This window comes from Oncorhynchus mykiss, chromosome 14 (assembly GCF_013265735.2).
Source record: "Oncorhynchus mykiss isolate Arlee chromosome 14, USDA_OmykA_1.1, whole genome shotgun sequence".
Classification (NCBI taxonomy): domain Eukaryota; kingdom Metazoa; phylum Chordata; class Actinopteri; order Salmoniformes; family Salmonidae; genus Oncorhynchus; species Oncorhynchus mykiss.
Genome location: NC_048578.1, coordinates 35,107,540 through 35,134,236, shown reverse-complemented (window position 1 = coordinate 35,134,236; position 26,697 = coordinate 35,107,540). Strand labels below are relative to the sequence as shown.

At 41.5% G+C, this 26,697-nt stretch overlaps 1 protein-coding gene across 1 annotated transcript; it reads right to left on the bottom strand.

Annotated features, from left to right (window-relative positions):
* Positions 1-8,885: 8,885 nt before the first annotated feature.
* On the bottom strand, positions 8,886-26,482 carry LOC110489215 (SPARC). The gene is made up of 10 exons (XM_036943407.1): positions 26,350-26,482; positions 16,250-16,317; positions 16,066-16,104; positions 15,113-15,209; positions 12,968-13,089; positions 12,642-12,762; positions 10,981-11,114; positions 10,492-10,640; positions 9,913-10,061; positions 8,886-9,593 (listed from the first exon to the last, which is right to left on the bottom strand). The coding sequence occupies exons 2-10, from the start codon at positions 16,307-16,309 to the stop codon at positions 9,565-9,567; spliced, it is 900 nt and encodes a 299-aa protein (XP_036799302.1). The 5' UTR covers positions 16,310-16,317; positions 26,350-26,482; the 3' UTR covers positions 8,886-9,564.
* Between the last annotated feature and the right edge of the window lie 215 nt (positions 26,483-26,697).

Genomic DNA, 26,697 nt, shown 5'->3' with positions numbered 1-26,697 from the left:
TCTTAAATACAAGTAAAACTAAATGCATGCTCTTCAACCGATCGCTGCCCGCACCTGCCCACCCGTCCAGCATCACTACTCTGGACGGACTTAGAATATGTGGACAACTACAAATACCTAGGTGTCTGGTTAGACTGCAAACTCTGATTCCAGACTCACATCAAACATCTCCAATCCAAAATCTAGAATTGGCTTCCTATTTTGCAACAAAGCATCCTTCACTCATGCTGCCAAACATACCCTCGTAAAACTGACCATCCTACCGATCCTCGACTTCGGCGATGTCATTTACAAAATAGCCTCCAAAACTCTACTCAACAAATTGGATGCAGTCTATCACAGTGCCATCCGTTTTGTCACCAAAGCCCCGTATACTACCCACCACTGCGACTTGTACGCTCTCGTTGGCTGGCCCTCGCTTCATACTCGTCGCCAAACCCACTGGCTTTTGGCCATCTATAAGACCCTGCTAGGTAAAGCCCCGCCTTATCTCAGCTCGCTGGTCACCATAGCAGCACCCACCCGTAGCACGCGCTCCAGCAGGTATATCTCACTGGTCACCCCCAAAGACAATTCTTCCATTGGCTTCCTCTCCTTCCAGTTCTCTGCTGCCAATGACTGGAATTAACTACAAAAATCACTGAAACTGGAGATACTTATCTCCCTCACTAGCTTTAAGCACCAGCTGTCAGAGCAGCTCACAGATCACCGCACCTGTACATAGCCCATCTGTAAATAGCCCAAACAACTACCTCATCCCCTACTGTATTTATTTATTTATCTTGCTCCTTTGCACCCCAGTATTTCTACTTTGCACATCCATCTACTGCACATCTACCATTCCAGTGTTTTACTTGCTATATTGTATTTACTTCGCCACCATGGCCTTTTTTTTGCCTTTACCTCCCTTATCTCACCTCATTTGCTCACTTTGTATATAGACTTGTTGTTCTACTGTATTATTGACTGTATGTTTGTTTTACTCCATGTGTAACTCTGTGTTGTTGTCGGTGTCAAACTGCTTTGCTTTATCTTGGCCAGGTTGCAGTTGTAAATGAGAACTTGTTCTCAACTAGCCTACCTGGTTAAATAAAGGTGTTCTCAACTAGCCTACCTGGTTAAATAAAGGTGTTCTCAACTAGCCTACCTGGTTAAATAAAGGTGAAATATGTTTTACATTTGTTTTTAAACATGAACCTGAGAGTCACTTCTTCAGTGTTTGCATAGAACGACATGGTGTTTTTACAGGTTCACTCCAAAGTTTGTTGCACTCTGGGAATGGGACATCGTGGAGTCAATCATGATGGAACGGTCTTGGAGCTGGCAGGCCTTTCCCAGGAGGAAGAGTAGCTCTGTTTTTTTTAGGTTGAGCTTGAGGTGGTGGGCTGAGATATCTGAGATATCTGCACGCAGAGATGCGTGTTGCCACCTGGGCATAGCCGCGTGAAGTAGGGGTTCTGACGGTGCTGCAGCACCCACTGAAAAATAAAATGATTATTTTTTTTTATTTTTTAAATGTCACTGGGCCTTTAATAGTCCTATATTAGTGGACCTATATAGCAGTCTGCAGGGCTGGGCCTTTAATAGTCCTATATTAGTGGACCTATATAGCAGTCTGCAGGGCTGGGCCTTTAATAGTCCTATATTAGTGGACCTATATAGCAGTCTGCAGGGCTGGGCCTTTAATAGTCCTATATTAGTGGACCTATATAGCAGTCTGCAGGGCTGGGCCTTTAATAGTCCTATATTAGTGGACCTATATAGCAGTCTGCAGGGCTGGGCCTTTAATAGTCCTATATTAGTGGACCTATATAGCAGTCTGCAGGGCTGGGCCTTTAATAGTCCTATATTAGTGGACCTATATAGCAGTCTGCAGGGCTGGGCCTTTAATAGTCCTATATTAGTGGACCTATATAGCAGTCTGCAGGGCTGGGCATTTAATAGTCCTATATTAGTGGACCTATATAGCAGTCTGCAGGGCTGGGCATTTAATAGTCCTATATTAGTGGACCTATATAGCAGTCTGCAGGGCTGGGCCTTTAATAGTCCTATATTAGTGGACCTATATAGCAGTCTGCAGGGCTGGGCCTTTAATAGTCCTATATTAGTGGACCTATATAGCAGTCTGCAGGGCTGGGCCTTTAATAGTCCTATATTAGTGGACCTATATAGCAGTCTGCAGGGCTGGGCATTTAATAGTCCTATATTAGTGGACCTATATAGCAGTCTGCAGGGCTGGGCCTTTAATAGTCCTATATTAGTGGACCTATATAGCAGTCTGCAGGGCTGGGCATTTAATAGTCCTATATTAGTGGACCTATATAGCAGTCTGCAGGGCTGGGCCTTTAATAGTCCTATATTAGTGGACCTATATAGCAGTCTGCAGGGCTGGGCCTTTAATAGTCCTATATTAGTGGACCTATATAGCAGTCTGCAGGGCTGGGCCTTTAATAGTCCTATATTAGTGGACCTATATAGCAGTCTGCAGGGCTGGGCATTTAATAGTCCTATATTAGTGGACCTATATAGCAGTCTGCAGGGCTGGGCCTTTAATAGTCCTATATTAGTGGACCTATATAGCAGTCTGCAGGGCTGGGCCTTTAATAGTCCTATATTAGTGGACCTATATAGCAGTTTGCAGGGCTGGGCATTTAATAGTCCTATATTAGTGGACCTATATAGCAGTCTGCAGGGCTGGGCCTTTAATAGTCCTATATTAGTGGACCTATATAGCAGTCTGCAGGGCTGGGCCTTTAATAGTCCTATATTAGTGGACCTATATAGCAGTCTGCAGGGCTGGGCATTTAATAGTCCTATATTAGTGGACCTATATAGCAGTCTGCAGGGCTGGGCCTTTAATAGTCCTATATTAGTGGACCTAGAAAATATTCTTACAAAATTTGGAAAGGAGAAAAGTAGTTGAGTGTCGTCCGCATAGCATTGATGAGAGAGACCATGTGAGGATATGACAGCCGAGTGATTTGGTGTATAGAGAGAAGAGGGCCTAGAACTGAGCCCTGAGTATTTGGTGCAGAAAAATCCTCTCTGTGTCACCTGGTAGGAGAGGCCTGCCAGGTAGGATGCAATCCAGGAGTGTGCAGAGTCTAAGATACCCAGCCCTGAGAGGGTGGAGAGGAGGATCTGATAGAGCCTGAGACAGCCAGCCCTGAGAGGGTGGAGAGGAGGATCTGATAGAGCCTGAGACAGCCAGCCCTGAGAGGGTGGAGAGGAGGATCTGATAGAGCCTGAGACAGTCATCCCTGAGAGGGTGGAGAGGAGGATCTGATAGAGCCTGAGACAGCCAGCCCTGAGAGGGTGGAGAGGAGGATCTGATAGAGCCTGAGACAGCCAGCTCTGAGAGGGTGGAGAGGAGGATCTGATAGAGCCTGAGACAGCCAGCCCTGAGAGGGTGGAGAGGAGGATCTGATAGAGCCTGAGACAGCCAGCTCTGAAAGGGTGGAGAGGAGGATCTGATAGAGCCTGAGACAGCCAGCCCTGAGAGGGTGGAGAGGAGGATCTGATAGAGCCCGAGACAGCCAGCCCTGAGAGGGTGGAGAGGAGGATCTGATAGAGCCTGAGACAGCCAGCTCTGAGAGGGTGGAGAGGAGGATCTGATGGTTCATGGTTTCGAAGGCAGCGGATAGATCAAGGAGGATGAGGAGACAGGAGTCTGCTTTGGTAGTGCCAAGAGCCTCCGTGACCTTGGGAGGAGCAGTCTCATCAATATTCACATCAATAATCAATATTCACATCAATATTCTCATCAATATTCACATCAATATTCTCGTCAATATTCACATCAATATTCTCAACAATATTCACATCAATATTCTCATCAATGTTCACATCAATATTCTCAACAATGTTCACATCAATATTCTCAACAATGTTCACATCAATATTCTCAACAATGTTCACATCAATATTCTCAACAATGTTCACATCAATATTCTCAACAATGTTCACATCAATATTCTCAACAATGTTCACATCAATATTCTCAACAATGTTCACATCAATATTCTCAACAATGTTCACATCAATATTCTCAACAATATTCACATCAATATTCTCATCAATGTTCACATCAATATTCTCAACAATATTCACATCAATATTCTCATCATGTTCACGTCAATATTCTCAACAATGTTCACATCAATATTCTCATCAATGTTCACATCAATATTCTCATCAATGTTCACATCAATATTCTCATCAATATTCACATCAATAAATGAAACACAATCATAGAAAACAAACACATTCTTCCGTAAAAAAGGTATTGAATCAGTCTTTTGAATAGTGCAACAGGCACCAAGTCACCCAACTATAGAGAGTCTTGGAGATCATTCTACATATAAGGTGCAACAAAACTAAAAGCAGATTTACCTCTCATTGGACATCGTAGGGATCTCCAGAGTCAGCTATCCCTGAGACCAGGGCTGCTATCTCGTACGTCTGTAACGATGAAGTAAGGTACAGCGGAAGTTTATGCAGGAGGGCTTTATAAACAAAAAAAGAGTGCAATGATCTACGATCTACGAGACTTCATTGATGTCCAGCTTACTTTCTGATACAGAATACATTGATGTGTCCTGAACCCATCCATTCATTGATTGAACCCATCACCGGTAATAAGCTAAGATAAAACAGTGTTCAATGGCTTCCATACAGTGGCAGCTTCACCTGGTGGGCAGCGTTCTCTTTCAGCACCGATGGAATGAACCCACAACTAAAACTTTGACCAACCGGTGCGACAGGCGAGTTAAATCAAGCGTACCTATATTTTCTAGAGAAGTTATGCATTCATCCACTAGGGGGCGACACAAATACACACAGACTATATGGGTGGTACTGGATGATGTTAAGAGATAGACGGGAGAGGTTGAATGGACCTGAAGGGTGGGACTGGAGGATGTTAAGAGATAGATGGGAGAGGTTGAATGGAGCTGAAGGTTGGGACTGGATGATGTTAAGAGATAGACGGGAGAGGTTGAATGGACCTGAAGGGTGGGACTGGATGATGTTAAGAGATAGACGGGAGAGGTTGAATGGACCTGAAGGGTGGGACTAATAACAACAAGATAAAATGTACTGTGTCCGTAATCTGTATATAGGTTCAGAACTTGTGTGAAACAGCACAGTTAAAAATATATGGCATATTCAAATCTAACTGGATGGACATCAGAAATAGATGAAGGTCAGGACTAAAAACAAAACATATAGAACTATTGTAAAATAGACTGTGTCCGTAAAATGTATATAGGATGTATAAACTGGAAGTGTTAACTCCACTAGTGTTTACTCCACTAGTGTTAACTCCACTAGTGTTTACTCCACTAGTGTTTATTCCACTAGTGTTAACTCCACTAGTGTTTACTCCACTAGTGTTATCTCCACTAGTGTTTACTCCACTAGTGTTTACTCCACTAGTGTTAACTCCACAAGTGTTAACTCCACTAGTGTTTACTCCACTAGTGTTTACTCCACTAGGTGTTTACTCCACTAGTGTTAACTCCACTAGTGTTAACTCCACTAGTGTTTACTCCACTAGTGTTTACTCCACTAGTGTTAACTCCACTAGTGTTTACTCCACTAGTGTTTACTCCACTAGTGTTAACTCCACTAGTGTTAACTCCACTAGTGTTTACTCCACTAGGTGTTTACTCCACTAGTGTTAACTCCACTAGTGTTAACTCCACTAGTGTTTACTCCACTAGGTGTTTACTCCACTAGTGTTAACTCCACTAGTGTTAACTCCACTAGTGTTTACTCTACTAGGTGTTTACTCCACTAGTGTTAACTCCACTAGTGTTTACTCCACTAGTGTTAACTCCACTAGTGTTAACTCCACTAGTGTTTACTCCAATTAAGGGAGGGGTGGTTAGTGGAAAACAATAAAGGGAAAATATATTTTTAAAAGATATCTATACCGTACTAGTGAACATTTTGGACACACCTACTCATTCAAGGGTTTTTCTTTATTAAAAAAAAACTATTTTCTACATTGTAGAATAATAGTGAAGACATCAAAACTATGAAATAACACATATGGAATCATGCAGTAACCAAAAAAAGTGTTAAACAAATAAAAATGTATTTTAGATTTTAGATTCTTAAAAGTAGCCACAATTTGCATTGATGACAGCTTTGCACACTCTTGGCACTCTCTCTTTTCCAATAATCTTGAAGGAGTTCCCACATATGCTTGAGCACCTGATGGCTGCTTTTCCTTCACTCTGCGGTCCAACTCATCCCAAACAGTCTCAATTAGGTTGAGATCAGGTGATTGAGGAGGCCAGGTCATCTGATGCAGCACTCCATCACTCTCCTTGGTTAAATAGCCCTTACACAGCCCGGAGGTGTGTTTTGGGTCATTGTCCTGTTGAAAAACAAATGATAGAGCAAACCAGATGGGATGGCGTATCGCTGCAGAATCACAGACAGTGTCACAAGCCAAGCACCCCCACACCATCACACCTCCTCCTCTATACTTCACGGTGGGAACCACACATGCAGAGATCATCCGTTCACCTACTCTGCGTCCCACAAAGCCACGGCGGTTGGAACCAAAAATCTTACATTTGGACTCATCAGACCAAAGGACAGATTTCCATCGGTCTAATGTCCATTGCTTGTGTTTCTTGGCCCAAGCAAGTCTCTTCTTATTATTGGCGTCCTTTAGTAGTAGTTTCTTCGCAGCAATTTGACCATGAAGGCCTGATTCACGCTGTCTCTGAACAGTTGATGTTGAGATGTGTCTGTTGCTTGCATTTCTTTAGGCTGCAATTTCTGAGGCTGGTAACTCCAATGAACTTCTTCTTTGCAGCAGAAGTAACTCTTGTGGCGGTCCTCATGAGAGCCAGTTTCATCATAGCGCTTGATGGTTTTTACGACTGCAATTTAATAAACTTTTGCCAGATTGGCTGACCTTCATGTCTTAAAGTAAAGATAGGCTGTTGTTTCTCTTTGCTTATTTGAGCTGTTCTTGCCATAATAACTTGGTATTTTACCAAATAGGGCTATCATCTGTATACCATCTCTACCTTGTCACAACACAACTGATTGGCTGAAATGCATTAAGAAGGAAAGAAATTCCACAAATGAACTTTTAACTAGGCAAACCAGTTTTATTGAAATGTATTCCAGGTGACAACCTCATGAAGCTGGTTGAGAGAATGCCAAGAGTGTGCAAAGCTGTCATCCAGGCAAATGGTGGCTACTTTGAATAATCTCAAATATAAATTATATTTGTTTTTTGTTTAACACTTTTTTGGTTACTACATGATTACACATGTGTTATTTCATAGTTTTGATGTATGTATGTATGTATGTGTGTATGTATGTATGTATGTGTATATATATATATACTGTATATATATATATATATATATTATGCAACATATATATATGGGGAATTGGAAATGATGCAGACAATCTATTGGCAAAAACACTTTCTGGTTTGTTAGTGCATCCTGTGAACGATCAGTATCTCACCAGAACGATACAAATGATCTGTGGTCGATTCAACATTGAACATCATAATAAAGGTGAACACATTTTCTTCTAGTCAGAAAAATGAAGAATATGCCCAAACATTTGTTTAATTCACGTTGTTTATTAATACCCGCAAAACCTGTGAGGGATTGTTGTCAATTATATCATTGTATTCAGCTTTTATTTCCACCGTTTGTCTTGGAGAGAAGGGAGGATATTTTCCCCTTGTGGAGGAAGGGGCGGTGCCTCTGGCTGAGCCTTTGTGGATGAGGCTCTCCAGCTGTTCCCTGTACTGTCTGGCTGAACGGGTGGAGATGGTAACAGGGTGCTGTAATAATGCCCTACAGGCGTCTTTTTTCTTCTCTCTCACGGGACCTTTCTTAGACTGTCTCGAGAGGAAACTCTGAGCTTGTTCAGAGTTTATGGAAGTATGGCCATTTGATCTTCTTTCTCTTGCTTTAGAGAATACATTTCATTAACTTCTCTGATTATAATAGATACTATAATGTTATTATATCTCTAACGATTATAGAAAGCTAAACTAGCCTTGTCCTGGCAAATCTATTCATCTGGGTTCACTGGGACAGGGTGTCCAGCTGGTTGTACAGTATTTTTTTCTCATAAGTTATTGCATTCATGACAACAGAAGCAGACGGGACATTTTATTAACTGCACAAGGTTATTGGTCTAATAAAGAAGTTGTTAGTTATGCAAAGTGCCGGTTTGAACTTTTTCAAAATAGACTCTTAAATATAGGGTTAGAAAACGTTTGCATTCTGGCATACCAATGTTTTGACAAAAACATACTGGACTCAAGGACCAGGAGCACACTGGGGTTCTGAAATCTGAAGGCGTTAGTCGTTGCCAGATGAGTCATCACAGGATGTTGAGACGTGCACTGAGCCTGTACTCATAAGTCTAAGGCGTAGCCTACCATGCAGTACAGGACACCTTGTGCTGGAACTGTACATGTGGCATTTAGTTTTTTGTTTTTTTAAAGGGAAAGGTGATTCTTAAAAAAAAAATGTGAATGAATGAATACTTCATGATGATGTACTTCATATCTGTGATATGGACACTTTAGAGGTCTTTTTTTTCAAAAACCTACCAGGTAAATACAACTAATTCCCATGAAGTGCTCTGAGTCCGTGTTAAGATGTTTTCCATTTGTTCCAGTTGAAATGTATCAACGTTGTGAGGATTCTGAAGAAATGCAGATATGAAAGCATGCAACAGTGTTGGACATTTCAGATCATTTTTATTTGAGGAAATAATTCTATTGTGTTCACACGGTATCAAAAAAAAAAGAGTATAAGGAACGTCAGTAAACATGCTACGGTATAGTGTGAGGAAAAAAACGCTCAACCTGCAAGATGCTTTCCTCGTAGAGTTTAAACAATATTTCCTTTTTATTGTCTCAATCATTTTTCAGTACACTTATGCCCTTGTTGTGTGACAGAATCTATGTCAGAAAACCCACCTGTGGATAGTCAGGCCTTAATTTAAAGCAGTAGTCAAAGTCAGTGAACTAACAAACAAAAGAACAGAGATAACAAAAGGAGTCCACCACCAAAAGAGTGAAAACAACTAAATATGTTTAAAAAGCGAAAGGAGCATTTATTTAGAATTTATTTGATTTTTACAAATTTGTCTCCTTCAAAATAATTTTCAAATTGAAGTTATTAAATCACAGCCCTGATTAAAGTGAGAAAAAAAAGATAAATGTTGTGATTAACATCCATTATCACAACCTGTTCAACATACATTTATATCTCCCTCTCGTCACAAGTCTCTCTCTGTTACTAATCTATCTGTTTTTTTTTTAAAATGCTTATTTCTTTGCCCAAAAACAAGCCAAATTTGAAGTTGCATCATGCTGACGTTTTGTGATTGTTAGTTCAGACGGTGCACATCTCTTTTTTTTTCTTCATCAATGTTAGTGGTATAGGAGGTCGTTAATTAGTTACAGTTAGCACCGTTACAGTGTTCCTTTAACTTAGGGATCAGCTTAGCACCTCGTCCCAATAGAGACTAGTTTTCATACTGGAGGTCAGCGGGGTGAGTTTAGATGACAAGGTCCTTGTTGACATCCTCTGAAAACAAACAACAACAAAAAACACGCCCTGAATTAACAAGCGGTAATGAAATGAACCATTTTAAAATCAACAACCAACCAGTACAATACAAGGACGGGAAGACATGGCTCCGTTTGAAATGGCACCCTGTGCCCTATATAGCCCAAAGGGCTCTGGTCAAAAGTAGTGCACTATATAGGGAATAGGGTGCAATTTCAGACGCAAACAAGGAAGACATTTTAACAGCCCAAAGTGTGTCTTGGTCCTCCTGGTTTCTTTTGAGGCAGTAAAATAACGAGTGTAAAACTATGAACGAGGTGTTTTTAAAACTACTCACGCTCCTTGATACTGAAGCAGTTGGCCCACTCCTCCAGGGCGATGTACTTGTCATTGTCAGCGTCGCACTGCTCGAAGAAACGAGTGGTGCAGTGCTCCATGGGGATGAGAGGGGCGCGCAGGGGGGCCAGCTCTGTGTGGGACAGGAACCTACAACACCACAGAAAACATGTTACGAAGCATCTATGTAGGCCTTGTAAAGGATTTATAACGGCTTTATGAACACTTTCTAAGCTTTAGTTTTAGACCATAGAAAACCCATACAATCCTTTAAATAGTCAGCATTATGAAGACTTTCTAAGCTATAGTTTTAGACCATAGAAAACCCATACGATCCTTTAAATAGTCAGCATTATGAAGAACGTAGCATTGTCAGTTGCTTTTTTGCTCATAAAACAATAGATTCAGGCATGCTGCCAATATCCTTTCTGAAACATTGTAGAAATGTTTCATTATTTATGTCCTGACCGGTACCGAGTTGAATCAAAGTTATAGCCCAAGCAAGCCTGTATTTGTGTGATGTTGAAACAATCCAGCTGAAGCAGAAGTCAGGAAACTCTTCTTCTTCTCCTCAACCTACCCATCGACGGGGTGCTGGTCCAGCTGACCGAACTGCCAGTGGACGGGGAAAATGTACATGTTGTAGTTCTTCTCAAAGTCGTGGGCCAGCAGGTCCAGGGAGTGCTCTCCAGCCTGCAGTCTCTTCTCGTTCTCGTAGATCTTCTTCACCTGCAAGGCAATTCACATTTTTTTTTGCAAACATTAGTTTATCTAATATTCTTTTGAATTGAACCAACTGATAAATAATTCCCAGTAGGGTTGGATGCACAAAAGGAGTCAACTTCATAGTGAGAGCAGAACATCAAATCCTATAATCATATTTGACTTGCCTAGTTAAATAAAGGTTAAATATATATATATTTTGGCCCATTCGCAGAGTTCGGTAAATGAACGCAAGCAAAAGGAATTGGTTCTGTGCTGTGTTTAATAAGGACTATGACCCATCCTCAGTAGGCAAACAGTAAACGGTTTCTGTGCTGTGTTTATAGAAATTGATAATTGGACTTACTCTGAGCATCTGCTTCTCAGTCAGGAGGTTGTTCTCCTCATCGCGCTCGTACAGGCTGACCAGAACGTTCTTCAGCCAGTCCCTCATACGCAGGGGGAACTCATTCAGCTCAGCATCCATGCAGGCCTCGATGACTGGAGAATAAACAGGAAGGAGAATGAGTTATATGTCAGAGCTGTCCACACAGGGCTCATTGACTGGAGAGACACACAGGAAGGAGAATGAGTTATATGTCAGAGCTGTCCACACAGGGCTCAGTGACTGGAGAGACACACAGGAAGGAGAATGAGTTATATGTCAGAGCTGTCCACACAGGGCTCAGTGACTGGAGAGACACACAGGAAGGAGAATGAGTTATATGTCAGAGCTGTCCACACAGGGCTCAGTGACTGGAGAGACACACGTGAAGGAGAATGAGTTATATGTCAGAGCTGTCCACACAGGGCTCAGTGACTGGAGAGACACACGGGAAGAAACATTAGGTACGGTCAAGAGAGAGAGAAAAGGAAACGGGGAATACCCAGGAACAATTGGAGAAGGCAGGTTCAATGACCTATGGTCCGCAAGGAGCCAAAGGGTTTCATTTAATTAAGTCAAGTAAGTCATGGTCAGAAAGTTGTTTTACAAGTATGACATTTAAGTCCAAATCCATTCTCAAAAGGCCTTTTGTCATAGAACATAAAACCCACAACTCACACAAAATGTGACATTTGTGTCACACAGCCCCTAAGGCAAGTATTCTCTACCTTTTATTTTATTCCTTGGTTGAACACTGTACCTGACATTTAGAGGCCAATAGTTTAAAAAAAAGTGTTCTTTTAAGTTTTTGGATCCACAACGTGCAACAACATGATCTCCATCTGCGCCTTTCAGTCCTAAGGTACTCATCACCAACAGTGAGAGATGCATGGGCTTGGTTCTGTTATTTAATGACAGACATTTAGCTGCAGATTCAGCGGTAGTTTGAGAAGGGCGGCGATGCAGTGAGCATGCTACAGCCTGTCCTCCACTCTGTGTGTTGGAGTCCCTAAGGCAAGGTCCCTCTAGTTCAGCCCATTAATCACTCCCCTGGAGAAGCTTTCAGCAGGGCTTCAGCTCTAAGACAGCATAACCAATTGTAACGGATGTGAAGCGGCTAGCTAGTTAGCGGTGGTGCGCGCTAAGTGGCGTTTCAATCGGTGACGTCACTTGCTCTGTGACCTTGAGGTAGTGGTTCCCCTTGCTCTGAGACCTTGAAGTAGTGGTTCCCCTTGCTCTGAGACCTTGAAGTAGTGGTTCCCCCTTGCTCTGAGACCTTGAAGTAGTAGTTCCCCTTGCTCTGAGACCTTGAAGTAGTGGTTCCCCTTGCTCTGCAAGGGCCGCGGCTTTTGTGGAGCGATGGGTAACGATTCTTTGTGGGTGACTGTTGTTGATGTGTGCACAGGGTCCCTGGTTCGCGCCCGGGTATGGGCGAGGGGACGGTCTAAAGTTATACTGTTACATAATCACACTGGGAACGGAGTCTCGGAGGAAAATGTGTCTAAGGGGGATTCTCAAAAAGGTGAAAATTATTTCACTGAATTAAATGGTTGGATTAAAACATTTTCAATGGCCCCTGGGCGGTTTAATACATTGAATTGATATTAATTAAATACAATTTGTAACGATAAAGCATAGCTCACATTTGCATGGCCCGATGTAGTCTAGGTGCAGCTTGTGGCCCTTCTTGGTTCCCTCCAGACTGCACTTCTGGGCAAAGAAGTGGCAGGAAGAGTCGTAGGTTGTATTGTCTGTGGCGCAAACCTGGGATACACAGATTACATTCATGAATCAGATATAAATCAGAATCTATATCAAGAATGAGCCAATGATGCATATCAGTAGTAGCATTAGTGTACAGGGCAAGGTTACACTGTAATAGGAACAGTGTTGTGTATGAGAAATGTCTAGGACTACTTGATGTTGATGCTGAACAGATTAGAATATAATTTCTATGATGATAACTCACATGCTCAAACTCTTCAATGGCAGCAGGGCAGGTAGTGGGGTCCTGGCAGACACACATGGGGGTGTTCTCCTCATCGACCTCACACACCTTTCCCTTCTTGCAGTGGTGGTTCAAACAGGGGTCTAACGGAGGAAAGTGTTAAAAAACAATTCTGGAACATTAAAAATGGAACATATCGGAAGTGTTCTTTTGCCCTTGAATTTCCTACTCAGCTATTCAACAGATACAATGCATTTGGAAAGAATTCGAACCCCTTGACTTTTTCCATATTTTATTACGTTGCAGCCTTATTCTAAAATCTCAGCAATCTACACACAATACCCCAAAATGAAATGAATGAAAATTTCTGGGGAAGGGTACCAAAAATGTTCTGCAGCATTGAAGGTCCCTAAGAGCACAGTGGTCTCCATCATTCTTAAATGGAAGTAGTTTGGAACCACCAAAACTCTTCCTAGAGATGGCCGCCCGGCCAAACTGAGTATTTGGGGGAGAAGGGCCTTGGTCAGGGAGGTGACCAAGAACCCGATGGTCACTCTGACAGAGCTCCAGTTCCACTGTAGAGTGGCTAGATGAAAGCCACTCCTCAGTAAAAGAGTTTGCTTGGAGTTTGCCAAAATGCACCTAAAGACTCCCAGCCCATGAGAAACAAGATTCTTTGGTTTGATAAAACCAAGATAGAACTCTTTGGCTGAATGCCAAGCATCATGTCTGGAGGAAACCTGGCACCATCCCTACGGTGAAGCATGGTGGTGACAGCATCATGCAGTTGGGATGTTTTTCAGAGGCAGGGACTGGGAGACTAGTCAGGATCAAGGCAAAGATGAACGGAGCAAAGTACAAAGAGATCCTTGATGAAAACCTGCTCCAGAGCGCACAGGACCTCAGACTGGTGGAGAAGGTTCACCTTCCAACAGGACAATGACCCTAAGCGCGCAGCTAAGACAATGCAGGAGTGGCTTCGGGACAAGTCTCTGAATGTCCTTGAGTGGCCCAGCCAGAGCCCGGACTTGAACCCCATCGAACATCTCTGGAGAGACCTGAATATAGCCGTGCAGCGATGCTCCCCATCCAACCTGACAGAGCTTGAGAGGATCTGTAGAGAAGAATGGGAGAAACTCCCCAAATACAGGTTTGCCAAGCTTGTAGCGTCATACTCAAGAAGACTCAAAGCTATAATCGCTACCAAAGGTGCTTCAACAAAGTACTGAGTAAAGGGTCTGAATACTTATGTAAATGTGATATTTACATGTTTTATTTTATAAATTAAATAAAAAATGTTTTTGCTTTGTCATTATGGGGTATTGTGTGTAGATTGATGAGGAGAAAAAAACACTTGAACCAATTTTAGAATACGGCTGTAACATAACAAAATGTGGGAAAAAGTCAAGGGGTTTGAATACTTTCCAAATTAATTGTATATATATATATATATATATATATTCCTGGCAGTAGTTAGCAAAGAAGGAGTGTGGTGGAGCCCCTGCCAATTAGGAGAAGGGTTTATTTTTTGTTTCCAAGAAGCTTGGTGGAACCATTGGATGGAACACATAATGAAAGGTCTGTCTTTTGAGACAGAAGAACTCTGTCATTACCAACGTGTACCCCCCCCCCCCCCCCCCCCCCTCTCTCAATTCACAACACAGCTGCTGCAAAGGATCACCAACATACAGCTTCATTTGATTGATGTTGTCACAAATCTTTCCTAAAGCTAATGGTTCCTAAGCAGCTTAAAATATATACTAGCCCAGGGATCCTCAACTAGATTCAGCTGCGGGACAATCTTTTCTTGAACGGATGGTCAGGGGGCCGGTACATAATTACAAATAATTTGTAGACTACAAATTGACCACAAGAAGCCCAAACGGATATAATATTTGACTAAAACATAATCATTTCAAACCTTGCTTACATTTTTTAGATTTTTTACTATTTTCTACGTTGTAGAATAATAGTGAAGACATCAAAACTATGATATAACACATATGGAATCATGTAGTAACCAAAAAAGTGTTAATCAAAAATTAAATATATTTTATATTTGAGATTCTTCAAAGTAGCCACCCTTTGCCTTGTTGAAAACTTTGCACACTCTTGGAATTGTCTCAACCAGCTTCTCTCAACCAGCTACAATGTGTATTTACTCACTCTCAGCGATGTCCTCTTCCTCCTCCACAACATCAATGGCCTCGTCAAAGTCTCCAATCTCTACCTGCACTGGGTTGGCTCCCACTTCTGGCTGTGCCTGAGACAAACCAGTCAATACATGGAGCCGCCAATAGAGACGTAGTACTTCCAACAGTTTGACTCATCACATTTAAAGTGAATTATATACCATATCAAAGATGACAGTATTGTACATAAGCTATGGGCAATGGGCATGATTTGGTAGCACAACTTCAGTACCAGAAAATTGAGCTGTAGCTAAATGTCTTTAGTTGTCAAGGTGCAGAAGGAAGTGTAGCCAAAGTCTGTACTTCAGACAGGTCTTGAGAGGTGTAGCAGCCTACAGCTGGATGGGGTGGATAGAGTCTGAGCCACATGTGGTGAAGCCATTAAAACGTCATGGTTTCCTGTCCGCTGTATTTATAACCTGTGGGATTCTACTCTCTCTCTCTCTCTCGCTCTCGCTCTCTCTCGCTCGCTCTCTCTCTCTCTCGCTCTCTCTCTAACTCTCTCGCTTTGGTGGAGAAAAATTATTTTAGTCAAAGTTGTACTGTTTTGTTTTAGTTTGTTAATTTGTCAAAAGACACAGAGAGAGTAAAGAATATACATGTAGAGTCATTGCTTTTAATCTGTGTTTTAATTCCTACACTACAATATTTATAATTATTTTAATCTGGCTGTGTTTTAATTCCTACACTACAATATTTCTAATTATTTTAATCTGGCTTTGTTTTTATTCCTACAGTACACTATTCCTAATTCACTCCCACTAGGAACAGACATCAATTCAACATCTAATCCATGACGTGGAAGCAATGTTGATTCAAACAAACCAGTGTGTGCCCAGTGGGTATGTGCAAGCTGTTTAATGTTGTTTTCCCCCCTTATTTAGCACACCTGTCCATAGAATTCTGTAAACAAGTCAATGACCTTACCTCCTCAACGACATCATCAATGATGGGCTCCTCCTCCGTCTGAAATGGTTATGATGATGGTGTTATTATGATTGCTTTTCAGTGACAAAACAAGTGAACACACACACACACACACACACACACACACACACACACACACACACACACACACACACACACACACACACACCAAAGGGACACTTACAATGGAAGCGGTGAACACCTGGCCAGCTAGGCACAGGAGGAAGACGATACACACCCTCATCGTTCAGTCTAGAGAGAGACACAAAGATGAACATTTTAGTACACATTACACACATTCAATTCAACTGACGTTTGGTTTCATAACGAGGTGCAGGTGAGACCATACTCCTTTCCAGTTTACCGCCTGTCTAGATTGCAGCGCTATGTACTTTATAATACACAGTGTATAAAGTGTACGGGCCGGACACGGGCCAGACACGGGCCAGACACGGGCCAGACACGGGCCAGACACAGTCCAGACATTTGCTCAGGTGTGGTCAAACAAGTCATGCAGGGACAAGACAAGATGCTACTTCAAGAATCACAAAAGGCTCATGGGTAGTGTTTGGTTCCAGACAAACCGTTCACTGTCCTGTCTGATTATAGGGAGATAGCTACGTTCACATTCTTTGTGGATAGCTCAAATGACTCTCTTCAATTCAATCACTGGAGCTAAATTCAATCTCCTGATTGACTTTTTGTATTTACACCTAGATAATAGATAATAAGAAAAGTCATTTTGAATGTAGTCTAGTACTAGTGGCCTGCAGTATTACATTGAGGTAAACTTGTATAGACTTTTAGTATAGACTTGGATCACATAACACCTTCTTTATGAACAGGCATCTCACTGGGCACACCACGTCATTTGTGGAAATGTGTGTCACATTTGGTTGAGACGTTTCAACCTATTTTCACCCACTCAAAAAGACTGATATTGATGAATGAGATTCCAACCTATTTTCACCCACTCAAAAAGACTGATGTTGATCAATGAGATTCCAACCTATTTTCACACACTCAAAAAGACTGATATTGATCAATGAGATTCCAACCTATTTTCACACGCTCAAAAAGACAACCAGAAATGTGTTGAATTTCCAATGTGTTATCGCCATGCTTTCAACCAGTCCAACCGGAAAACTATTTCACATTTTAGGGGTTTGGTTGTCATCTAAATGGGTGTTCACTGCACTATCAATGTCAGATATTTTTTGTTATTTTATACAACAACTTATTGTGTTATCACTGTGCTTCATCTAATAGAAGGGGGTGGCAGGGTGGCCTAGTGGTTAGAGCGTTGGACTAGTAACCGGAAGGTTGCAAGTTCAAATCCCTGTTCTGCCCCCCGAACAAGGCAGTTAATGATGGTCCTAGATGACATCAGTAGTACAGTACATGAACGATGCTGTTTGAGATTCTGAACAGCTTCCTACAGCAATTATGAAGATCTCCACAGACTTTCACATGCATGATTACATTTAAAGTTACAATAACCTAATTTTAAGGTCGTTGCTGTAAATGAGAACGTGTTCTCAGTCAACTTACCTGGTAAAATAACGGATAAATAAATAAAATAAATAAAGATAGCCTTAACTAAAGTAATCTTGAATTGTGTTTGGTTGACAACCCAAACACCAATCAACTAGGTATTATGGGTATTATGTAATGTTGAATAGTTTCAATCCGTTTCTTTAACTTGTATTGTTTGGTTTAGTTGGAGACTTGAATCCAACATATCATTTTTTTAAACTGAGATCCCAGCTAAAAATGACTTTCATTTGTCCAGCCATTATATTTAGCCTCAAGATTTACCATTTTATTATCACGATAACCAGGGATACAAGTAGAACACAAAATAATTTGACATAAACAGTTGCTTTCATGAGTTTTAATGACAAATGTCAAATAAAAAAAACAAGTTGAAAAAGCAAAAAAAAACGGATAAAAATGAATTTATATATTTTTTTCTCAGTGGGAAAGTATTGTCCAACTAGTCAGTGACAACTGTGTGGAGTTTCGAGTTTGTGACAGCAACTATGTGCGCCTATTACAGTATTATAGACACTACGTGTGTGTTTGTGAGACTCTCAGCTTTTCATAGATAACTTTTAATAGTTTGTAGCTCAAACCATTCAAACCCTATAGATGTTTTTGTAAAAAGACCCCACCCCCCCCCCCGCCCCCCCGCCCATTAATCACACAGACTAATTGTTTTGGTTGAGATGGAGTCGTGAATCCAACATATTAATGATTCATTTGCGGACAATCTGTAATTAAAGCCAGACTAAGTCAGTGGTACAGATAGAAACTATCCAAGCAGAAGAAACATCTCCTTTAAATGTTGATATTTGGTTGCGTTGACAACCGAATACAATTCAATATCCAGTTTACAAATTATTAATTGATATGTTGGATTCACATCTCCATCTCAAAAAAAAAAAATCTAAGTTAAAGAATAGGACGACATCGAACTTTTTAAAACGCACTTTAAATCAAGTTTGATTTGATTTAGTCCTATTTTTGGATGAGATGGAGATGTGAATCCCGCACACGAATGATCAACTTGGCAGATCATACTTGAAGCTCTATGGTCTCTGTATGTAGTGTCTGTTTTTAGTTGAATCCTCTGGGAAACAATATCTGGTGAGGACTTCCTTAATAATGCTCCACAGGCCTAAACATCATCCTTGATGATACAGGAGGGATGAAGTATGAGTCACATGTCATTTGCTCTGTTAAACCTACCCTTTTTGGAATGACTTGGATAGCAGCAGTGAATCTATTTCAATTATTTAGAGATCGCTCAATAATCATTCTCACCATAGCACATTGGTAGTAGTCAGTGACACACATCAAAGCTAATCAGGGATTGGTTAAAACTCTGGATGGGAGACCAAAGATCAGCTGTAGATGGATCTGCTCTCCACTAGGAGGTGCTGCCCAGTCAATTTTTTAAAACGTTTTTTTTTTTTGAGGGGGGGGGGGGGGGGGGTAGTTGATATAACGTTGTAGATCTGACGTTGTTTCAAAGGTAAAAAATTAAACATATTTTATAAATAAGTTTGTCTATGTTGAAAATTGGTTGCCATGATGAATGACACAATTCTGTGGTTGAAATGTCAACCTATTTTCCACCGTCAATACGTTGACAATTTACGTTGAAACAATGTTGATTCAACCAGTTTGTGCCCAGTGGGATGTTCCCTCTCCACGCTGGCTTCTTTACTGCTGTCTATGGTGTTATGGTAGGGAGTGTTCCTCTGTCCAGTGTCTGTGTTCTTTGGCCCATCTTAATCTTTTCTTTCTATTGGCCAGTCTGAGATATGACTATTTCTTTGCCCAGCATCCCGGAGGCACCTCTTCACTGTTGATGTTGAGACTGGTGTTTTGTGGGTACTATTTAATGAAGCTGCCAGTTGAGGACTTGTAAGGCGTCTGTTTCTCAAACTAGACACTGTAATGTACTTGTCCTCTTGCTCAGTTGTGCACCGGGGCCTCCCACTCCTCTTTCTATTCTGGTTAGAGCCAGTTTGCGCTGTTCTGTGAAGGGAGTAGTACACAGCGTTGTACGAGATCTTCAGTTTCTTGGCAATTTCTCGCATGGAATAGCCTTCATTTCTCAGAACAAGAATAGACTGACGAGATTCAGAAGAAAGGTTTTTGTTTCTGGACATTTTTAGCCTGTAATCAAACCCACAAATGCTGATGCTCCAGATACTCAGCTAGTCTAAAGAAGGCCAGTTTATTGCTTCTTTAATCAGAGCTACAGTTTTCAGCTGTGCTAACAAAATTGCAAAAGGGTTTTCTAATGATCAATTAGCCTTTTAAAATGTTAAACTTGGATTAGCTGACACAATGTGCCATTGGAACACAGGAGTGATGGTTGCTGATAATGGGCCTCTGTATGCCTATGTAGATATTCCATTATAAAATCTGCCGTTTCCAGCTACAGTAGTCATTTACAACATTAACAATGTCTACACTGAATTTCTGATCAATTTGATGTTATTTTAATGGCTTTTCTTTCAAAAACAAGGACATTTCTAATTGACCCCAACACACACACACACACACACACACACACACACACACACACACACACACACACACACACACACACACACACACACACACACACACACACACACACACACACACACACACACACACACACACACATCAAAGGGACATTTACAATGGAAGGAGGCCAGCCAGACAGTGAGCCACTAGATAATGGATAAAGGAAGGAATATAAGGGACTATATCTTTGTCCTGTAGAGCAAAACCCCTGTTTTCCATCTCTCTCTTCCATCTCTCTCTTCCATCTCTCTCTTCCATCTCTCTCTGACTGAGCCCTGTGAAGAGTTTGATCTGTGCTTCAAAACAAGGGCCCTTTGTCTCACAGGTGCACTCCACTCTCTCTCTCTCTCTCTCTCTCTCTCTCTCTCTCTCTCTCTCTCTCTCTCTCTCTCTCTCTCTCTCTCTCTCTCTCTCTCTCTCTCTCTCTCTCTCTCTCTCTCTCTCTCTCTCTCTCTCTCTCTCTCTCTCTCTCTCTCTCTCTCTCTCTCTCTCTCTCTCTCTCTCTGCATGCACGTGGACCCCAAAAAAACGTCTGGGTGTCAGAACAGCCCTGTTCACCTCTCCTATCCTCACTAAACTAGGATACAGCAAGTGTCGGCGAGGTTTGAAACGAAACGGTTCCTATTAGCCAATAATGAAATATTAGACAGGCCACAGCTCAGCTTCAGATTGTCATAGAGATTAATCGATGTATACCCATACGGGCATTTTAAGAGTTAAATATTGTTATAGATTATATTATATTACTATGCTCTATATTATCTGGATACTTCTTATATATTTATTTCAAAATATTAAGCTAACAATAGGTTTCCGCACTGCGAGGACGGTCAGCTGTCCGTCCTGTCTCCCTGTAGCGCTGTCTTAGGCATCTCACAGTATGGACATTGCAATTTATTGCCCTGGCCACATCTGCAGTCCTCATGCATCCTTGCAGCATGCCTAAGGCACGTTCACGAAGATGAGCAGGGACCCTGGGCATCTTTCTTTTGGTGTTTTTCAGAGTCAGTCGAAAGGCCTCTTTGGTGTCCTAAGTTTTCATAACTGTGACCTTAATTGCCTACCGTCTGTAAGCTGTTAGTGTCTTAACGACCGTTCCACAGGTGCATGTTCATTAATTGTTTATGGTTCATTGAACAAGCATGGGAAACAGTGTTTAAACCCTTTACAATGAAGATCTGTGAAGTTATTTAGATTTTTACGAATGATCTTTGAAAGACAGCGTCCTGTAAAAGGGAAGATTATTTTTTGTTGCTGAGTTTAGTAATGATAAATAGTGGTATAATGGCCTAATGTTTTCTGGACATTTGGTTTGAATTATGGCAATGGGCTCATGTTTTACCGGTACGGCCGGCGTTCCACCACGATGTCTTTTGCTCGGATGATGTACCGGACTGTACCGCCTAACTTTCACCCCTGACAGATACTTACGTCACAGATACCCCCCCCCAAAAAAGGCCAGGGCGTGGATCAGAAAACCCGTCAGTATCTGCTGTGACCATAATTTGACTCATGGAGCGCCACACATCTCCTTTGCATAGAGTTAATCAGGCTGTTGATTGTGGCCTGTGGAATGTTGTCCCACTTCTGTTCAAAGGCTGTGCGAAGTTACTGGATATTGGTGGGAACTGGAACACGCTGTCGTACACGTTGATCCAGAGCATCCCAAACATGCTCAATGGGTGATATGTCTGGTAAGTATACAGGCCATGGAAAAACTGGGACATTTTCAGCTTCCAGGAATTGTGTACAGATCCTTCCGACATGGGGCTGTGCATTATCAAGCTGAAACATGACGTGATGGCGGTGGATGAATGGCACGACAATGGACCTCAGGATCTCGTTATGATATCTCTGTGCATTCAAATTGCCATCAATAAAATGCAATTCTGTTCATTGTCTGTAGCTTATGCCTGCCCATACCATAACCCCACTGCCACCATGGGGCACTATTCACAACGTTGACATCAGCAAACCGCTTCTCCCCGGTACAGTTGAAACCGGGATTCATCCATGAAGATCACACTTCTCCAGCGTGCCAGTGGCCATCGAAGGTGCGCATTTATCCACTGAAGTCAATTACTACCCCGAACTTCAGTCAAGTCAAGACCCTGGTGAAGACAATGAGCTTCCCTGAGACGGTTTCTGACAGTTTGTGAATAATTTCTTTGGTTGTGTTTTATCAGCTGTCAACAGACCACTGCTGATGAGGACCATATGCAGTTTGGGTCATGTTCCTGCAAAAGTTGGGTGACAATGTAAGCAGCCAATCACAATGGCCTAAGATGTCACCACAACCAATCATGCCAAGCCTGTTTAGTCTGTTCAATCCCCATTCACATTTTTTTGATTGGCCAGGGAGGAAAACTACCCAGTAGGAGAAGGGATCAAGGCCCTGGTCTAGAGATGAGCCGTGTCAAGCTATGTGTTCCTCTGCTGCGTCTGGAACTCTGGATGTGGAAAAAAACCAGTGACTAGCTGGCAGCAGTTGGGGATGATGACGTCCCAAAAATACTGTGCACAAGGAAAGTTCTCTCTGCTTTGAAAAATTAAAAAAAGGTGTTTATTCACTGAGAACTTGGACTACCACCTCTAACAAACATATAGCTAGGTAGTGTCTGAGAGGAAGCTAGAGATGTGAAAACAAAGATACTGGTATCATCTCCAAGAAATGTCCATATTTAGCTTGGAGGGCTACTGTGTTCCCAAACTTCCTATTTAATGATATTTTAACATATTCGTACTTAGTCTTGTTTTCTTAAATGATGTGTAAGTCAATCAGTTCATTGGGAGGATGACTGACGTAACAGCAAAACAAATTATTTTATTTGGAAAGAAGTGCTCATAATCAAACAGGGTAGAAGTAGAGGAAACTGTGACATAAAGAGGCCCTTTTTCAGCAGGTATTTCATTTGGATGTTTGTTGGGTTGGGGTGTAAACTCGACTATGAGGGGAAAACAGCCCAGGCAGATCTAAACGGTTTTCAAAGAGGCTTTAAACGGCTGCAGGATTAGGGAATTCTTTCTGCTTATCCAGGGTGATATAACCGGTGGTTAAATGTCTTGGAAAAGAAGCCTGGTGGCTATAGGGGGACTAGTGGCTCAGTCTCTGTGCATGTCGGTCAGAGGAGGACCTCAGCATGGTAAATAGACAAACATTTACCGGCATTAAATGTACATTCTGAAAAACACTGGTAAAGTCCCTCTCAAAGACTCAATGCATTTTTTGAACTCATGCACTTATTTAGAAATAAAATCTTTAAAAAAAAAAATGAATAAATTAATCTAGTCATAGGTTGTTAGTGTCTTGAGAAATATACTAACAAAATATTTTCTGAATTAGCTGTTTTTCTCTGGACAACTAGGTCCAATGAGATACATGATGCCGTACAGGAACCAGGTGGCATCTGTCACAGGACACACCTGTCCATTCCATTCCTGAACCTTTACTGCAAATCTCACAACATGTCAAATGTTGAGAACCGATTCCAGAACCTTCCGAATAGGTATGTTCACAACGTATATCCCAATCTTGATGTTATCGTTCTTTGAATAGCAAGCTATTTGAATAGCAAGCATATTTTACCGTGCTTTAAATGACACCTTTTCACAACATATCAAAGTGCTCCATCTGAGAAAAAGTCTCAGGAGTTTTTATATTGACACACATGGGCCATTCATAACACATGGGCCATTCATAACACATGGGCCATTCATAACACATGGGCCATTCATAACACATGGGCCATTCATAACACATGGGCCATTCATAACACATGGGACCTCTAAGCTACACAAAAGAGAACGGGAGAAAAGTCAAGGACTGATATATGGAGTCCATGTAACCCAAGTTAAGACTTAGTCACCTGACCTGTTTAAATCATCCCTATCCCACCATCACCTCTCTCTTTCTTCATCTCTGTCTCAGAGGGTTAACCTTAAAGAAGTGGGTTGAAACATGTGCCTAAGATACATGTCTGAATGGAATTCCTGAGTCCTATAACTTAAATCTGTGTTAAACCCTTTCTCTGTCATTCTCTCTGAACTTAAATCCTCTCAGTTTGTCTACTGGTCCCAAACTTCAAACACACGCCTGTCTCACATAAAAAATAAAAAAAAATAACAGAAAGCTGTAACTAATACAAAATCTGTGCCAATCAGGTGTTTGAGTTTGTACTGAGTATGGAGTTTGCTGTACATGTGTTTCTTTAATAAACACATTTCCCTCTGAAGTCTGGCCTGATGTGGCTATATAGAGTATTTCAGTCATTTACAACGTAACACAGAAGCTCTTTTGTCATCTACAGTGGGCTAGTCAGCCTGCAACACTGGATACAGGCCTACAGACCCTCATCGCTCTAGCTGTACTGGCACGGAGCCAGAGGAGTGTCGCTAGACAATACGTACCTGCTTCCTGTAAATCTAAACCTCTCTCCTCTCTCCTCCTCTGAGTCTCTCTCTCTCCCTCTCTCTCACACCCATCCCCCTGTGTTTCCATCCCCTTGTGATTCTGTACATTTGCTCAGTGGTTAAAGAAGTGAAGGAGTGAGATCCGGCGTTCCTGGTCTAGCTAAGGACTCTATGGTTAATTCCATCGTATTTTTTTTAATGCTGACTCGAGTTTAGATTTTCGCCCTGTCCACGTCAGACTGTTGGTGAAGAGATGGCATGAGGACAATAACTTCCTTCCTGTCGAGGATTAGAGCTTTCTAAGGGTTGCCATGCAGCCAATTCAAAATGTCCACAGTCCTTTCTCTCTTTCTTGAATTGGTTTAAACTTTAAACTCTGCACAACAGTAGCTACCCTTCAGCACATAGAACCAAACAACTAGAGGAGGGAAATGCGACCTCCTCTCATACTAAGTTAGACAGTTAAATAAAGTATTTAAATTCACCAAAAGGCAAGAGGATAAGTGTAGAAAAAAAACTTTCCATCGTGTAAACAGTTAGCCATTCTTCAGTCTTTAACTCAAACCTGAATACATTTAGTTCACTGCTAGACTGAAGAAAAAAAATAGATCCTATAAGCCAGCTTTGATTTCTCAACGGGTGAAACGGGCTTTTCCTGAAAAGCTGACAACTTCAAAACATGAGGAAAAAATATAAAAACATTGACTAATACGTCCTAATAGAGTTATATCATTGTACAAAAAGGAAATTGAGAATAGATGGTTGTCACTTTTCTTGTTTTAAAAGTATTTATTTGTATTAAAAGTTGCAGTTCTTCTCAGGCAGAACAGTGGACAGAGAGTTTGTCAAACTCAGAGTCCATCAGACAGACATCTGCAAGGTCTCACAAAGCCCCTAAACAGCTGGTGGGGATTGCCATGGTAACATGCATTCCTTTTGATGGAAGTAATTGGGAGTGGAGGGAGGGATCTGTGTTGAAAATAGCTCCTCTCTGTCTATTTCTCTCTCTGTCTCTCTCTTTCTCTCTCTCTCTCTCTCTCTCTCTCTCTCTCTCTCTCTGTCTCTCTCTCTCTCTCTCTCTCTCTCTCTCTCTCTGTGTGTCTCTGTCTCTCTGTCTGTCTGTCTCTCTCTCTCTCTCTCTCTCTCTCTCTCTCTCTCTGTCTCTCTCTCTGTCTCTCTCTCTCTCTCTCTCTCTCTCTCTGTGTCTCTGTCTCTCTGTCTGTCTCTCTCTCTCTGTCTCTCTCTCTCTCAGGCTTTGTCGAGCCCCATCCCCCTCCACCACTCCTACTAGTGACTATGTGGCACACAATACTTCTGGAACATTGTGCTGTTCCAAAAGAGAATGAATGAAAAAGGACATCAATTGTTTGACTATAACTTTTCTATATTCTGTTGAAATAAATGTTCTATTAACAATAGTTTCAAAATACATATTTACTCATTTCAAATTTTGCACTAAAACCTTTTAACCTATGCACCATTCAAATATAATAGATATTTTGTCGTGTCATTACTCTCTCACACAATATACTTTAACTTTCAAGGTGTGGTCAAGAAATAAACTAAGATTTTCATGCATAACTTGAATATAACTGCTCTTTTTTTACAACCGCAGGAAATTGGAAAGCCTCCAGTCACTGTTGTGCATATAAACACTGTGAAAACCCTGACATAGTTCAAGTATCACAGCAACTCAAAACACTGCACACTGTTTCTAATGCCACGTTAGCTGAGAAGTCCTTACTGGCTAAATCACAGCAAGTCATTCTGGAGGATACTCAGTCTTACCTTCAGAACACCAACAAGCAGAAGAGACAGAAGAGAAGTCAGCTGTGCAGAGGCTCCTGGGTCAATCTAACTGCTACACAAGTTCACACAGAAGACATTTACAGTGGGCTGGCCCAAGCAGCCCCCCTGATCCCCTCCCCCTAACAGGGGGTGGGAGGGTCTGACAGACGCTCCTAAATTTAACTCTATGCTGCCTTCTAGACAGAAGGCACTCTGAGGTTTGCTTTTTTACTTTATTTTTTGTTGTTGTTGACATTATTTAGAGACTGGGAGGATATGCATTTTCAGAAGTGATTATTCCAATGTTTCTATTTTACAGTAGATATCAGATATTTAACTGTGTATGCA